The 17,870-nt window shown below is 35.2% G+C and overlaps 1 protein-coding gene across 2 annotated transcripts in view; it reads left to right on the top strand.

The window, feature by feature from the left end:
* The window catches only part of LOC141345229 (F-BAR and double SH3 domains protein 2), a 140,105-nt gene that overhangs the window by 995 nt on the left and 121,240 nt on the right, over nt 1-17,870 (top strand). For both annotated transcript variants that reach the window (XM_073850117.1, XM_073850116.1), the window contains exon 2: nt 3,146-3,243. In XM_073850117.1, the coding sequence (XP_073706218.1) occupies nt 3,146-3,243 (98 nt within the window). The remainder of the gene's footprint in view (nt 1-3,145; nt 3,244-17,870) is intronic.

Genomic DNA, 17,870 nt, shown 5'->3' with positions numbered 1-17,870 from the left:
AATGCACAGTAAATGACGTCTAGCTCTTTCTATAGATATGCAGGACACAGCTTACAGTATATGCATATGGTTTGTGTAAATCACAGGTTAAATGAGACTAAAAGGACCATGTGATGGACAGACAGCAAATGTGTCATCTAATGTCTTTCAGAGCAAATATCAGTTCAGATCTGATCTGTGTCTGGCATCAGTGTGGACATTTCCATAAAGACTTGAGTAAATGCCTGGAAAATGTGCTGTTTTGTTGATGCACTGTTGTTTTCCTCTGACGCAAATGCTGCTGTGAGTGTTTCCTCCATCTCGGAGTAATAATGCTTCACCTGTACAGCACAAAGTGTTGATGAGAGCCGTGCAGCCGGCTGTCAAAGCGTGTGTTGTGGTGCAGCCTGTAACATTGTGTCCTGCTGATGATGCTGGTAGGGTTGGATGCCGGGGCGTTTTTGTATTATTTTCCATCCTCCTTGGCTTTAACCTTTAGGGAGTTGTCACAGAACCAATTATCTCCTCACCTGCCAAGTGGAGAACTTCTGTTGTAATTAACAGTTTCTCCCCAGATATTAGTCAACCTGCCCAGGCTCATTGGTCTGGTCCCGTTGGGTTTTCGTCGGCCGTGTAGGGCAGCTGGGTGTCTCACCTTTTTTTTGTAGCCACGTTTGGTTCAGTTAGCTGTGGTTGATCTCAGACCTTGAGAAGAATGTGCTCCTCTTGATTGATTTAAGAGAATAGTAATCTGAGAATTTACTTACCCTCAGGCCATCAATAATGTAGATGAGTTTGTTTCTTCATCAGAGCAGATTTAGAAAATGTAGCATTACATCACTTGCTCACCAATGGATCTGCAGTGAATGGGTGCCGTCGGAATGAAAGTCCAAACAGCTGATTAAAAACGTCACAATAATCCATTGTTTATAATATAATATTGTTTCATCCAAGGAAGAAGTCATTTTGTCTGAAACAGGAGGTAAATATGCCCTGATCAAGCACTGTTTAGAAGTTAAAACGTTATTATAGGTTATGGACTCATATTTTGACCAGAAGGGACAATTAAAAGTTAAAGCATCTTAACAATTGATTTGTTTTTCCTACAAACATGCAGCTTTTCCTTTCTCAAGATGTTAACTGATGGACTGGAGTGGTGTGAATTATTTGTGTATTATTGTGATGTTTTTATCATCTGTTTGGACTCTTATTCTGACGGCACCCATTCACTTCAGAGTATCCGTTGGCGAGCAACGGACGTTTCTCTAAATCTGATGAAGAAACCAACTCATCTACACCTTGGATGGTCTGAGTGCGAGTACATGTGCAGCACTTTTGGTGAATTGTTCCTTTAACTCATAAATTTGTTGTAAAATGCCATATTTCCTGTAAACAAGATTATTTTAAAGAGTGCCGGATGATTACGCAACCACGGTCATAGTCATCATAGTCAGAGCTGTTTATGAGCTTAATCAATGTTGATTAATAATTAAAGTGTTATTATTCCACGACTTTCACTTTCACGTACTTAAAAGTCTGAAACGAAACTTTCACCTGTGTCTTTGTTGTTGACCTCAAAGCATTTAAATTTGCAACTTTCTGTGGATGAAAATGGTAAAGATCAATATTTTCTTTCGTATTACTGGTATGATACTACACTTTGCCAATAAAGAACCTTTATTTTTAATCAATGGTTCCTCTAACATCCATACAACCATTCCATTATAGTGGAAAAAAGGTTCTTTGGATTATTAAAGTGTTTTTTACATTAAGAAAATATGATTCTTTGAAGAGCTGTTCACTGAAAGGTTCGCTGAATGGTTCTTTCTTCCCTTTTGGGATCTTTATTTTAAGAGTGCAACATGAAAAATGCTCAAATACAGATAGTTTTGGTATTTTTCTTTTTATATATTTTATATGTATATATATATAGGTATGTTGATGTTCTAAATGTGTGGCTTTGCTTAATAAGTACAAGTTCATAAATTCTTCTGTTTTTGATACTGGCAGATTTGATAACATTTTATGCATAATATAATAGTTTCTGAAGTCTTCAGATATTATGTATGGAATCTAAGTATGCGTCATGCCAGGAAACAATTCCCCTGTCAGGCTAAATAACATTTTTCTCATAATAAAAGTACATAATTCATTTTTGCTGTTTTTTATAATCATTTAATCTCATCTAGTTAACACAACTTGGAAACATTTCAGACATTTTAAAGCCTTGGAAGTATTTGAGACATTTTGCTCACTACAGCATTAACTTCATAGTTATAAATCTCTCGGATATGATCATCTCTGTAGAAAAAAATACAAGTGTGTTTTTATTTAGGTACACAGTTTTAGATTTGTGTTGTAATGAGTGTTTTAATAATTTTGTATGCTTAAAAAAAGGTAACACAAAGCATCATAATTGTTAAGGTCATTGCACACTGAGTCCGAAATGTGTTTTTTTTTTTTCCGTATTTGTCATCCGTTTCTATTAAAATGCTTGCTACAGATGTGAAAACGCAGAAAATCGAACCTGATCCGAATTTTTTTATGACGGACAAATGTTTCGTGGGCAGCCGTGATTCCAATCGTCTTTATTTGTTAATGTGTTAAAGTTTCGGACGAGAAAGTGTGCAAAGACCTTTAGTCCAGGCTCATTTTGTAGCTTAGACTATTGTAGAACCAAATATATCTATATTAGTTTTAACTATAAGTATTATATTGGGTAATATAGAATCATTTAAAGCTAAAGTGTGTTATTTTCATGTCAAAAAACATAATGACTATTTTCAAACAGGTTCCCGAACACTGTTGGCCAGATTGCCCCGCCCCCAAACTCACACCACTGGCTGAGCCAATGTTTTGATTGACAGCTTATCAAACTGAGACAGGAAAAAGTTATAACATCCAAAAAATGACACACTTCAGCATTAATTACTCTAGTGACAGTGGAATGAGTTTTATAGAAGGAATCGACCATAAAACTGTGTCCGTCTGCTCTGCTAGAGTTTTGTTCTTGTTGTATGGAAGGATAGAGATTTTGTTATTGTGTCTCATACAGATGACTGGAGCTGGAAACGCAATAATGAGCTCATGTGGGACGTTGTGTGTGTTCGTGCAGCTGGCATGTACCATCCTCTTTCTCACCTCAATGATGTCCTTTTCTCTTCAGGTAAAAGTGACACAGGAATTGAAGAACACGCATACGGAGCAACTCGGCCGCCTGCACCTCAAACACCAGACGGAATGTGATTTATTGGAAGATATGAGGTAAGGCATTAAATAAAAACAGTGGCTAAAACACATATGCATCCATAAAATTGAGCAAATCAAACAGGCCCCAGAAAAAGAGAGCGAATTCTCTCCGTTTTTGAAGAATGAACACAGGAGCGGGATGTGACGAAGGCATTTCCTTTGGACTTCCTGCTCGCGGGCCAGTCGTTCCCACAGCTGGAAGTCATAACTGTGCAGCTTTTCTCTTTTTTTCCATTTTTTTTCTCTCCTTGTCTTCTCTTAAAAGGGATTGCGGGCTGTTTCAGACAAAAAGGGGAGGGAGTCGTGTTAAAACCGCTGCGTTTGGACACGGAATTTGTGCACGTCCTGTGCTTGTATGTGTTTCTACATGCTTACGGGTGTTTAAGAAGATATTTTACAGTGGCACACCCTCACAAGAGAGCTGAAGACGAAAATTGCAGTGCAATCGTAATTTGCAGCAGAGGCTATTTTGGTGTGTGTTTGTGTTACAAGAAGTTTGCGTCCAAAAGAGAGCGAGAGAGAGGGTCAGGATGGGCTAAACTGCATGTTTTTACAAGCGATTAGATGATGGACTGTCTGAAAGAGTTAGTTTTGCTAATAAAATTGCAAAAAAAAAAAGCTTTTTTTAACATCTCACCTATTTCCTATCAGTTTTGAATTGCAAAAAGCAACATATATTGCAAGCGCTTCACTGTGTGTCTACGGTATATAGCTTTGCCTTTATTCATATATAGAAGGACCTCCTGTACATTCTTGCTTAATTAAAACATCTGATTCTTAAATTTAGTAGTCTCTGTCATACCTTCTGTTCGGAGAAAGGACAAACTTTATTGCATGTAAATTCTGCCAGCATCTAGCTTTGCATCTTTCCACAGAACAGCTCGCAGCACACTTTAATAGCTTTATGCCTCATAGCCAAAGACCTTCAGCTGGTGTTTCTGCTGTCCCTGACTTCAGGCAGAATTGAAGACAAAAAATAGTGAGACATGAAAGTCAGTCATGCCGTGAGTCAGCTAACCATCTGGAATCCTGCCGAATGTGCAGAGCCCTAGCTGCTGCTGGCAATGATGCCGCATACCCCGTCAATATCCTTAGTCAGGCTAGACGCCGTATATAGAGGGGATGCTTGTAGTTGTTTATTAAGTGAAAATGCTCCGTTTAATGTGCAAGAACAACTGCCAATGAAACATTGATCTGCTTTTTTGAGGCCTGTCAACTTTGTCTCAACTAATTTTGAATCACTGTTTGCTTGAATAATGGAAGTCAGAAGTGGAAGGGAAGGTTGAAATGGATGTAAACCCATTTTTAAACTCTTAGCCTTAGATTTTGGAATATCATTTAATGTCACTAGTGGAGCAGAAACTACACACTTTACCTTTAGTTTGATGTGAAAATGATGTCATGAGAGATGATAAAATAATACAGTCTGATTAAGATCTGTCCAAGATCACGTCTAACTTTGAAAAAAACATAGTTTTTATGTCCACTTAAACTTAAAATATATTTTCCATGAAAGCTCTAAGAATTAAAAATCTATTAAAACGTAATTATGACTTTTTACTTTACAGATATGATTTGAAATTCTGTGCTTGTTTTTTTGCAATTCTTACTTTTTGTTACACTTCTGACAAGAAAAAATGCAAGATATAAACTCTGAATTGTTTTTTAACTCTGGATTGTGTGATATTTAAACTCAGCATTGTGTGATAGTAAACTCAGAATTGTGAAATGTAAACTCGTTTTGGAATTGTGAGGTTTTAAATTTGGGATTGTGTGACTTTAAACTAGGAATTGTGAGATGGAAACCTCGGGATTGTGAGGTTTTAAATTTGGGATTGTGTGATTTTAAACTCAGAATTGTGAGATGGAAATTCGGGATTGTGAGATGGAAACTCGTTTTGGGATTGTGAGGTTTTAAATTTGGGATTGTGTGACTTTAAACTAGGAATTGTGAGATGGAAACTCGGGATTGTGAGGTTTTAAATTTGGGATTGTGTGATTTTAAACTCAGAATTGTGAGATGGAAATTCGGGATTGTGAGATGGAAACTCGTTTTGGGATTGTGAGGTTTTAAATTTGGGATTGTGTGACTTTAAACTAGGAATTGTGAGATGGAAACTCGGGATTGTGAGGTTTTAAATTTGGGATTGTGTGATTTTAAACTCAGAATTGTGAGATGGAAACTCGGGATTGTGTGATTTTAAACTCAGAATTGTGAGATGGAAACTCGGGATTGTGTGACTTTAAACTTGGAATTGTGAGATGGAAACTCGGGATTGTGAGATGGAAACTCTGGATTGTGAGATGGAAACTCGTTTTGGGATTGTGAGGTTTTAAATTTGGGATTGTGTGATTTTTAAACTCAGAATTGTGAGATGGAAACTCGGGATTGTGTGGGTTTTTTTTTTTTTTTTTTTCCCTCTGTAACTCGGGATTATGTGATTTAAACTCAGGATTGTGAGATGGAAACTCGGGATTGTGAGGTTTTAAATTTGGGATTGTGTGATTTTAAACTCAGAATTGTGAGATGGAAACTCGGGATTGTGTGATTTTAAACTCAGAATTGTGAGATGGAAACTCGGGATTGTGTGACTTTAAACTCGGAATTGTGAGATGGAAACTCGGGATTGTGAGATGGAAACTCGGGATTGTGTGATTTTAAACTCAGAATTGTGAGATGGAAACTCGGGATTGTGTGGCTTTAAACTCGGAATTGTGAGATGGAAACTCGGGATTGTGAGATGGAAACTCGGGATTGTGAGGTTTTAAATTTGGGATTGTGTGATTTTAAACTCAGAATTGTGAGATGGAAACTCGGGATTGTGTGACTTTAAACTTGGAATTGTGAGATGGAAACTCGGGATTGTGAGATGGAAACTCTGGATTGTGAGATGGAAACTCGTTTTGGGATTGTGAGGTTTTAAATTTGGGATTGTGTGATTTTTAAACTCAGAATTGTGAGATGGAAACTCGGGATTGTGTGGGTTTTTTTTTTTTTTTTTCCCTCTGTAACTCGGGATTATGTGATTTAAACTCAGGATTGTGAGATGGAAACTCGGGATTGTGTGACTTTAAACTTGGAATTGTGAGATGGAAACTCGGGATTGTGAGATGGAAACTCTGGATTGTGAGATGGAAACTCGTTTTGGGATTGTGAGGTTTTAAATTTGGGATTGTGTGATTTTAAACTCAGAATTGTGAGATGGAAACTCGGGATTGTGTGATTTTAAACTCAGAATTGTGAGATGGAAACTCGGGATTGTGTGACTTTAAACTCGGAATTGTGAGATGGAAACTCGGGATTGTGAGATGGAAACTCGGGATTGTGTGATTTTAAACTCAGAATTGTGAGATGGAAACTCGGGATTGTGTGACTTTAAACTCGGAATTGTGAGATGGAAACTCGGAATTGTGAGATGGAAACTCGGGATTGTGAGGTTTTAAATTTGGGATTGTGTGATTTTAAACTCAGAATTGTGAGATGGAAACTCGGGATTGTGTGACTTTAAACTTGGAATTGTGAGATGGAAACTCGGGATTGTGAGATGGAAACTCTGGATTGTGAGATGGAAACTCGTTTTGGGATTGTGAGGTTTTAAATTTGGGATTGTGTGATTTTTAAACTCAGAATTGTGAGATGGAAACTCGGGATTGTGTGGGGTTTTTTTTTTCCCTCTGTAACTCGGGATTATGTGATTTAAACTCAGGATTGTGAGATGGAAACTCGGGATTGTGAGGTTTTAAATTTGGGATTGTGTGATTTTAAACTCAGAATTGTGAGATGGAAACTCGGGATTGTGAGATGGAAACTCTGGATTGTGAGATGGAAACTCGTTTTGGGATTGTGAGGTTTTAAATTTGGGATTGTGTGATTTTTAAACTCAGAATTGTGAGATGTAAACTCGGGATTGTGTGTGTTTTTTTTTTTGTTTTTTTTCCTCTGTAACTCGGGATTATGTGATTTAAACTCAGGATTGTGAGATGTAAACTCGGGATTGTGTGATTAGTAAACTCGGAAATGTGTGACGTTTACTCAGAATTGTGACGTAAATTCAGGATTGTAAGGTTTCAAATTTGGGATTGTTTCATTTTAATCTCCGAATTATGAGATGCAAACTCAGAATGGTCATTTTTTTTTACTTGGAATTGTGAGATGTAAATTTGGAATATTGTGATTTATTATTATTTTTTCACAGTCTGTTTTTTTTCCAGGATTGTGAGATGTAAACCCAGGATTGTGTGATAGTAAACTTGGAAATGTGTGATGTATAATCGGAAATTGTGAGTTGTAAACTTGTAATTGTGAGGTTTTTAACTTGGAATTGTGTAATTTTAAACTTAGAATTGTGAGATGTAAACTCAGGGTTGTGTGATTTTAAACTAGGGATTGTGTGATAATTTTTTTTTTAAACAGGATTGTTTGAGATGTAAATTTAGGATTGGGTAATTTTAAACTCAGAATTGTGAGATATAAACCCTTTTTAAAATCAGAATTGTGTGATTTTTACACTTGGGATTGCATGATTTTTAAACTCGGAAAATGTGAGATGTATACTCGGAATTCTGAGACATAAACTTGGAATTCTGAGATAAAAAGTCACAATTACCTTTCTTCATTTTTAATTCTGTGGTGGAAACGGACTTAATAATTTTCAGTGTTGACTTTCTAAGTAAATACAAAGGAGTGGACTAAAGCTCATGAAACATACAGTTAGCCAAATTATACTAAATTTACAGTCACATTTACCAGTGTTTGGCGAATTTTCATGGTCAAAATTGAGTCAATATAACTGTGCACAGTCAGGGATTTCGCATCGGATTCAAGTTGGTTATGCAAATTTGCACTGGCAATTGATTTCGATTTGAGCTGTTTTATGTTGTGTAAGGTGGACTAACATGACATCATTATGACGGATGCCAAAAGCTTCTCCGCTGCAACACGAAATCTCACGCTGTCATATATTACGCTCGCATCTTTTCGAACTTAGCTTCTCCTTTTCGCTCTCTCAATGTGAAATACAGTCACAGATCTGGTCTCTGTCCTCTGTTCTTTGTTTCTCTGTCTGACTCTTGCTGACAAACACATACGCAAACATTCTCAAGGTGGTCTAGAGGGATAAATCGATGTCTCGGCCTGGAGTCAAAGAGCCCCATTGATTGAGCTGCTCTTGTGAGTTTGATCTTCCTGTTTACCTACTGGCCCACTAATGCTCTGACCATAATCTCTCAGACGGGACGGCCGTTGTGAGCAGATATGTTATTACCATAGAACGTCAGCACAGTCACAGTCACACTGTGACAGATATATTTGGCGGTGAGTTCATAGTGTATTTTGGGAAGTGCTGCTGACTCTAGACCAGAATGCTGGAGTCAGTAGTAACTTCAAACATAAAGGGCTCTGCTATAGTCTGGTTGTATTTATTTCTCCTGTTGCTCGCCCATTTGCAAATGTGCAGATGCTGATCCGAGAACTTGCATTACTTAACTTGTGTTAACTGTGATAAGGAAACTTTCTGTTCCTACCTCTCTCTCTATATATATATATGTTTATATGTATGTGTTTAAAAAAAAAAAAGTCTCTTATGCTTATCAAAGTTCCATTTATTTGATGAAAAACACAGGGAAAAAAGTAATATAATGAAATTTTATTGCAATTCAATATACTTTAAAATATAATTTATTTCTGTGATGCAAAGCTGAATTTTCATTAGCCATTACATCAGTCTTCAGTGTCACATGATCCTTCAAAAATCGTTCTAATATACTGATTGGTTACTTTTATTAGCTTTAATATTTTTTTTGGAACCTGTGATGCTTCTTTCAGGATTCTCTAATGAATAAAAAGTTAAAAAGAACAGCATTTATTCAAAATACAAATCTTTTCTAACAATGCAAGTCTTTACTATCACTTTTTATCAATTTAACACGTCCTTGCTGAATAAAAGTATTAATTTATTTCAAAGAGAGAAAGAAAGAAAAAAAATGACTGACCCCAAACTTTAAACGAGGTGTTTATTGTTACAAATGTTTTCTCTTTTAAATAAATGCGGTTTCTTTTACATTTTATTTATCAAAGAATCCTGAAAAAAGTATCACAGGTTCCAAAAACTGTTTCCAACACTGATAATAAATCGGCATATTAGAATGATTTCTGAAGGATCATGTGGCACTGAATACTGGAGTAATGATGCTGAAAATTCAGCTTTGCCTCACAGGAATAAATTATATTTTAAAGTGTATTAAAATAGAAAACCACTATTTTAAATTGCATTAACTTTTTACAATATTACATTTTTACATGAGCAGAAAAATCTTACTGATCACAAACTTTTGAGCGGCAGTGTATATTACATAATAGCAGACCTCTCTTATTCACATGACTTGGGGAATCATTCATATTGGTAGCACAAATGGTGTGGGATGAGTTATTTGCACAAGGCAGCGGTTGAACGACTCTATCTATATCAGAGATGCCCCGATAGGAAGACATGGGAGGGAGCTGAGGGATTGTGGGAAATAGTTGAGGAATCCTGTGTGATATTAAAGAGTTGAAAGAGAGTTGTTGTTTCAGAAACTGATGGATGGAGCAGATGAAAAACAAGGAATAAGCAAAGCAGACGAGCAGAAATAGTTGCTTTGAGGGAGCCGCTTTGTGTACGAGACGCATAATGAGTTCCATCAAGACTCTTCTGGCTGGATTTGTTTCTCTTGTGCTTTCTGACTCTTTGTTTCAGTGTGAACCCGCGAGGCAGCATGACGACTATACTGTGTTTTTCTAGAAAACGGTATGAGCTCCAGACATGTGAGAGTGGTGAAGAACCATGGAATAATGTCTGTCTGAAATCAAGACGAGGAAAAACTTGTTATTAAGGGCGTTTGATTGATTTTAATTGTACACTCATGTAAAATTAGGTTTTGGTTGTTGTAGGCTGTTTCCTCTTGTTTTGTTGGTTTCTCACAGGGCTTTCTGAATCAGATCTGACCTGAGCTTTACCTCCATCATCCAAATGCACAGAAATCACGCTCTCCATCATTCTTTAATGAATGAGCTTTTCTTACAAGCATCGTCTCACACACACAAACCCACGACTCTCAAAGGCTTTAATGAAATTGAGTCGGCCTGCCTCCCGAATCTCAAGGCTAATTTGATCAGAGAGGTATTTCATGAAAAGCCTTTTCATTCTTTCAACAGCATTCTCAAACACCGAAACGCATCTGCTCGCTGATTTCAGACCAGCCCGAGCCACGATCTGCGTCACACGTGGACAATAAATGATACTGTTGATCTGGGCACCATTGACTTTCAGTGTATGTGCAAAAAGAGTTTTTAGGTGAACTATCCCTTTAAGTATTAATCTGAGGAAATTTTATTTATTTTGGTCTGTTCCTCACACAAAATGATTAAATTATTTCAGAAGACTTCACTGCTGCTCAAAAGTTGAGATCGTAAGATTTTTAATGTTTTTCAAAGGAAACTTTTCTGCTCATCAAGGCTTAAAAATATAGAAAAAACTGTAATATTGTGAAATTTTAATGCGATAATTCTCAAACACCGAGATGCATCTGCTCGCTGATTTCAGACCAGCCCGAGCCTCGATCTGTGTCACACGTGGACAATAAATGACACTGTTGATTTGGGCACCATTGACTTTCAGTGTATGTGCAAAATGAATTTTTAGGTGAACTATCCCTTTAAGTATTAATCTGGGTAAAATGTCTGTTATTTTGCTCTGTTCCTCACACAAAATGATTAAATTATTTCAGAAGACTTCACTGCTGCTCAAAAGTTTGGGATCAGTAAGATTTTTAATGATTTTTAAAGGAGACTTTTCTGCTCATTAAAAAAAACTAATATTGTGAAATTTTAATGCAAGTTAAAATAGTGGTTTTCTGTTTTGATATACTTTAAAATATAATTTATTCCTGTGTTGCAAAGCTGAATTTTCAGCATCATTACTCCAGTATTCAGTGTCACATGAACCTTCAGAAATCACTCTAATATGCCGATTTATTATCACTGTTGGAAACACTGTGATACTTTTTTCAGGAATATTTGATAAATAAAACGTTAAAATGAACACCATTTATTTAAAATAAAAAATGTATATAACAATAAACTTCTTGTTCAAAGTTAGGGGTCAGTAAATGTTTTCTTTCCTTTTCTCTTTGAAAGAAATTAATACTTCTATTCATGTAGGATGTGTTAAATTGGTAAATAGTGATAGTAAAGACTTATCTTGTAAGAAAAGATTGAACTTTTTATTAAAAGAATCCAGAAAAAAAAGTATCATAGGTTCCAAAAAAAAAATTATTTTCAACGTAATAAATCAGTATATTAGAATGATTTCTGAAAGATCATGTGACACTAAAGACTGGAGTAATGGCTGATAAAAATTCAGCTTTGCATCACATAATTAATTATATTTTAAAATATATTAAAATGAAAAACTGTTATTTTGAATTGCAATAATATTTCATATTACTTTTTTCTCTTTATTTTTGATCAAATAAATGAAACTTTAATGAGCATTAGGGACTTAAAAAAAAAACATTAAAAATCTTACTGATCCCAAACTTTTGAGAGACAGTCATATTAGGCATATTAGAATGATTTCTAAAGGATCATGTGACACTAAAGACTGGAGTAATGATCACAGACATAAATTACATTTTAATATATATTCAAATAGAAACCATTTTTTTTTTAATTACAAAGATATTTCATAACATTACTGTTTTTACCACAAGTAAATGTGTTTTATTTTGCTCTCTTTCCCCCCATATTAATTCAGAAGACTTGTGTAGCACACAAGTTGTAGATATTACTTTTTATAGTGCTTTAATGATGTTTATTTGAGTCATTATGAGGGTTCAAATCCCTAAACGTTGTTATGAGATGTAGTAATAGTGATTCTTGCCTTAGTTAGCACCATGAATCTGTGTTATAGCACTTTCCCTGATGTCTTTTAGAGCGCTAGAACAATAGGAGCGAGAGGCCCAGACATGCCTTCTATCCTGGAGATGATCTGGAGCCCTCTGTGTGTGTGCTTGTGTGAGCATTTAGTGTGGAAAAAAGCAGATGACGGTGATCCGGGAGAGAAAACACTGCAAATTCCTGAAGATTTCAGGCCGTGCCGTGAGGATGGAGGCTTTACTACACGTGAGGCGAGCAAAACGGATTCGGATGTGAAAAGTGAGCCGTGTGTGGTGTTATATAGAGCATGATAGGTGTTTTTTTTTTTCTGAAGGGGATGAAGGAATTTGAGGAGGCATGTGAGAGCAGGAGGTGCTGATAAAGGAAGGAGGAGAACTGTAATGCTTGACGCAAGCGGCGTCTCCCTGGAGTTCACATTCTCTCATGCTCACTTTAACACAAAGTCATGTTCTCCCACACAAACAGCGTTCATAAGCAAATTCAACCGTACACGTTTATGAATTCTTAAAGAGAGCAAGCGAGCCAAATGCTTCAAAGCGGAATGCTTTACTCACTCTCCAGAAAGTCACGAAAACACGTGCAGGTCACATTTTGCACTAAAATAAAGTTTTGCATTAAGGAAGTAGAAGTTTTTTTTTTTTTGCATTAAAATAAATTAATTTCCCCCTCAAAATCTTTTTAATGTAGTGCATTGACATCTTAACCTCTTTATTTGAATCTCAAGTCATGTCGATTATTTTTTGCTGAAAATCACAGAAAAAAATTACATTTTAAAATGTTTTAAAATCGAAACCAGTTATTTTGATTTTTTAAATTAGTTCACAATATTACTGTTTTTACTGCAATTTTGATCACATAAATGCAACCTTGTTGAGCAAAAGAGACTTCTTTCAAAAATGTTTAAAAACTTGCAGACCCTAAACTTTTGCTTTAAAATAAAATAATAATTTCCCCTCAAAATCTTTTTAATGTAGTGCATTGACATCTTAACCTCTTTATTTGAATCTCAAGTCATGTTTTTAGATTATTTTTAGCTGAAAATCACAGAAAAAAATTACATTTTAAAATGTTTTAAAATCGAAACCAGTTATTTTGATTTTTTAAATTATTTCACAATATTACTGTTTTACTGCATTTTTGATCACATAAATGCAACCTTGTTGAGCAAAAGAGACTTCTTTCAAAAATGTTTAAAAACTTGCAGACCCTAAACTTTTACTTTAAAATAAAATAATAATTTCCTCAAATCTTTTTAATGTAGTGCATTGACATCTTAACCTCTTTATTTGAATCTCAAGTCATGTTTTTAGATTATTTTTAGCTGAAAATCACAGAAAAAAAATACATTTTAAAATGTTTTAAAATCGAAACCAGTTATTTTGATTTTTTAAATTATTTCACAATATTACTGTTTTTACTGCATTTTTGATCACATAAATGCAACCTTGTTGAGCAAAAGAGACTTCTTTCAAAAATGTTTAAAAACTTGCAGACCCTAAACTTTTGCTTTAAAATAAAATAATAATTTCCTCAAATCTTTTTAATGTAGTGCATTGACATCTTAACCTCTTTATTTGAATCTCAAGTCATGTTTTTAGATTATTTTTAGCTGAAAATCACAGAAAAAAATTACATTTTAAAATGTTTTAAAATCGAAACCAGTTATTTTGATTTTTTTAAATTAGTTCACAATATTACTGTTTTACTGCAATTTTGATCACATAAATGCAGCCTTGATGAGCAAAAGAGACTTCTTTCAAAAATATTTAAAAACTTGCAGACTCTAAACTTCAAAAAATATCTTAATATTCCTCAAAATGGGCAAATGTCCTTTGTCCAAAACTGTCTCATGTTCTCGATAGGTTTTGTGAGATTCATCTACAGAGGATGTCACATCAGACACTCACACACACACACACACACACACACACACACACACACACTTGGCCGTCTGTGTTGTGTTGTGTGATTACGTCGGTCTCACACCCAAACAACCACTAATTGGAAAAGCTGGAAGTGAAACACAAGGCCTTGACCTCTCTGACCTCTTCCTCTCCTCTCGCCAATAGCTCAGACGCCTCTGACATTCTTAATTAGATCGAAAACGCTCCTCCTAATGCCCATCGATTCTTTTATCTTACGCTCGATCTCATCTCTGAGTCTCTCCATCCCTTTGTCTTAGCTTGTTATTGTACTTTGTTTTTTATTCTCTGGGTTTAAAACTCCAGCTCTCTTGTTTTTGTTAGTGGTGTTCAAGTCAAGCTTCACCATTACAGGTTCTCATGCTTGGAGTTAGTGATTTTGACCCTTTTGACCTTGACTGTTAGCCATCCTGGAACGTTGAATGAATGAGTCTCAAATCATGTTTCTTTCTAAGAGAACAAATGCACAATTTTCACCTGCTGGATGATTAAACAGGTTAAAAAAATACATTGAAAGATGGACTCAAGTTGTATTTTAAGGAGAGATGCTGCAGGCAAAAACACAGTTTATTTTTGCACCTGTCAAGTTTAAAATTTTGTGTTTTTTGGTTTTTCATAGTGTTTTTTTCAGACTAGTGGAAAGAAAACACCCAAACAACACTTAAGTCTTTCTTTTATAGCACTTTATCTATTTGTGTCAATAGATTTAAATTAGAATACATATTTTTAAAGGCCGTTTTCTCAAAATAAGTTTTTTCTTCGACACCATAAATCTCCACTTCAGTAGCATTTACACACATCAAACTTTACAGTTTTATTCTTGTCTATATCCTGAAGGTTTTTACTGAGGGATTTGTGCATATATGATTTGCTTGATTGTATAAAACATTTAATTTTTTTTTATAAACATTATTTTTTCTCATTTTTTCAAAATGAGATACCCAAAATTTCCTCTGTGAAAAGTTTTGACTCTAATATGTCAAAAAAATTCAAGAATTTTGAAACTGACTTCATCCAGTGTTCAGATTTTTGTACTAAAAATGTATGCAAATTAGCGCATATTTCATTCAATAATGCCTCATTTGCATATTTAAACCTTACATTTTAGAAAAAATGTTTGCAATTATCAATGTAATCAATCAACTGAGTAAGTAAGGTGATAACTATTAGTTAATTTTTTTTACCCTATTCACCTGCAGTGTCTCGCCTTAAGAGCAGACTTTGTATTTTGTCTTGAGGCAGTAAAAAAGTAATTTGCAATTGGAAAGTGGAAATAGATAGATATGATATATTATATTAAGCTATAAAATTTCAGGTCCAGAAAGAGTTCACATTGTCTTTTTTGGAAACAAAAACACATCATTCAATGTTTACTGACCTCTGGATTAGTTTTATCTGTTTATGACTGAACACACACATGTCACTCTCCCATCTGTATGTTTTTTACTGTGTTTATAGTAATTGTTCATTTAGCATTTTGTATACACAGCTCTAATCCAACCTGTGTTTTTATCTACAGCGGCTCCCAAAAATATTTGGACACTTAAGTCATGCTTTAAAAAGGAGTAGTTCACCAAAAAAAATTAAGTCTGCTGGAAAACTACTCACCCTCAGGCCATTCAAGATGTAGATGAGTTTATATCTTCATCAGATTTGGAGAAATGCAGCACCAATGGAAGTGAATGGGTGCTGTCAGAATGAGAGTCCAAACAGCTGATAAAAACATCACAATAATCCACAAGTACTCCACACCACTCTAGTTCATTAGTTAATGTTTTGCGAAGCCAAAAACTAGGTATTTTAAAAGGTTTTTTAACATTAAACCAATGCTTTATGAGTCCATAATGATGCTTTCTGCAGTGAAAATGTCCATCTCCTGTTGTCCTCTCACATCAAAGTCAACAAACATACTTGTTAAGAACTGTTTCGGATTGTTTATGCTTGTAAACGGTGCTTGATCTGTGCATATTTCTCTCCTGGTTCAGATGAGATGACAATAGTAATAGATAAATAACTCAAATTGAAGTTGAAACATCTTAATGATGTATTTGTAACTTAAGGCGAGACACTAGGTGAATAGGGTAAAAGATGAACTAATAGTTATCACCTTACTTACCCAGTTGATTGATTATATTAATAATTGCAAACATTTTTTGTATTACAAGTGTTCTAAAATGTTTAATGAAATATGCACTAATTTGCATTCATTTCTAGTACAAAATTCTAAACACTGGATGAAGTCAGTTTCAAAATTCTTGGGTTTTTTTTGCATATTAGAGTCAAATGAGATTTTTGGGTATCTAATTTTGTCACTTTTTGTCATTATTCAGAAAATACTTTGATTTTTTACAACTAAATGTTGTATAAAATCAAGCTAATTATGTATGAACAAATCCCTCTGTACTTTCAGGATTTAGACAGGAATAAAAATTTAACGTTTGGTGTGTGTAAGTGCTACTGAAGTGGAGATTTATGGCTCAGTGTAGGAGAAAAAACTCATTTTAAGAAAACGGCCTTTAAAAATATGCATTATAATTGAAATCTATTGACACAAATAGATAAAGTGCTATAAAAGAAACACTTAACAGTGTCTTTTGGGTGTTTTCTTTTCCAAATTCTCCAGCTTGACAGGTGCATGAAAAAACTGTGTTTTTGCCTGCAGTGTCTTCCCTTAAAAACATGCAGCTTTCAGCTTCTCAGGATGTTAATTGACAGTCTGGAGTGGTGTGGATTACTTGTGGATTATTGTGATGTTTTTATCAGCTGTTTGGAGTCTCATTCTGACGGCACCCATTCGCTGCAAAGGATCCATTGGTGAGCAAATGATGGAATGCTACATTTCTCTAAATACTCACTCAAAAACTCATCTAAATGAGTAAACATTCAGCAAACTTTAATTAATGTCTGGATGTCATTACATCAAAAAACATCATACCTATTTATTACAGTGGAGTATTTTTTTTATCATTTGACTTTCTCTTCAACTTCTGTCTATATGATAAACGACGTTGGCTGCATCTGTGTGCGTTTGTAGTTTTGTAGGAGATTCCTGGGTTTACAACTTGACTCTAGGCATTCAAATTCCTCAGGTCTGCCTTGTGTGTTTCCGCACTAAACATCCTCCGCAGAAAGTGCCTTTCTGCCCACCAGAGTTCTGCTCGCAGTAAACACAATGTGTCTGAATGCTTCTGTTTCTAAGTCCACTTAAACTCATCAGCATTACAATCAACTAGAATTTTCACTTTGTGAATGTGTTGTTGTGGGAATACTTAGGCCTACGTTTAAATTTCATGCTTAATGTGTTCAGGGTTTGATAAAAGGAGTAGCAGTAATAGCAATGCTTGCAAGAGGAATCATTACGATCGCTTCCAAGATATAATGATTGAATTAGCACATAACATTCAAGTTCTAATTGCAATCTTTGCTGTATTGATTTAATAATTGAAGTGCCATTCAATCCGGACTGACAGGGTTTCCGAGGAGACTGCTGGGTTTTTCCCAGCTGTAGACAAGACATTCAGACCTGTTGGTCCCAGAGCAAGAACCGTCATTAGACATCCACCGCTCCTCAGGCTCAGATGCTGCTCTGTAATTAGTCACTCTGAGGTTTGCTATAATTATTGACTTAGACTCCTATCTTACCCCATTTCCTCTTCCTCTGGATGTCTCCTCTTCCGTCCCGGTTCTCTTTGTTTCCATGTGCATGTTCAGAACGCCATACTACATAGTTTTTTTTGTTTTGTTTTTTTAAGTTATTGTGGGTTAATTTGCAAAAATGCAAATTA

Source organism: Garra rufa, chromosome 11 (genome assembly GCF_049309525.1).
Source record: "Garra rufa chromosome 11, GarRuf1.0, whole genome shotgun sequence".
In the NCBI taxonomy this organism is placed as follows: domain Eukaryota; kingdom Metazoa; phylum Chordata; class Actinopteri; order Cypriniformes; family Cyprinidae; genus Garra; species Garra rufa.
This window is presented reverse-complemented; position numbering and strand designations above follow the sequence as displayed.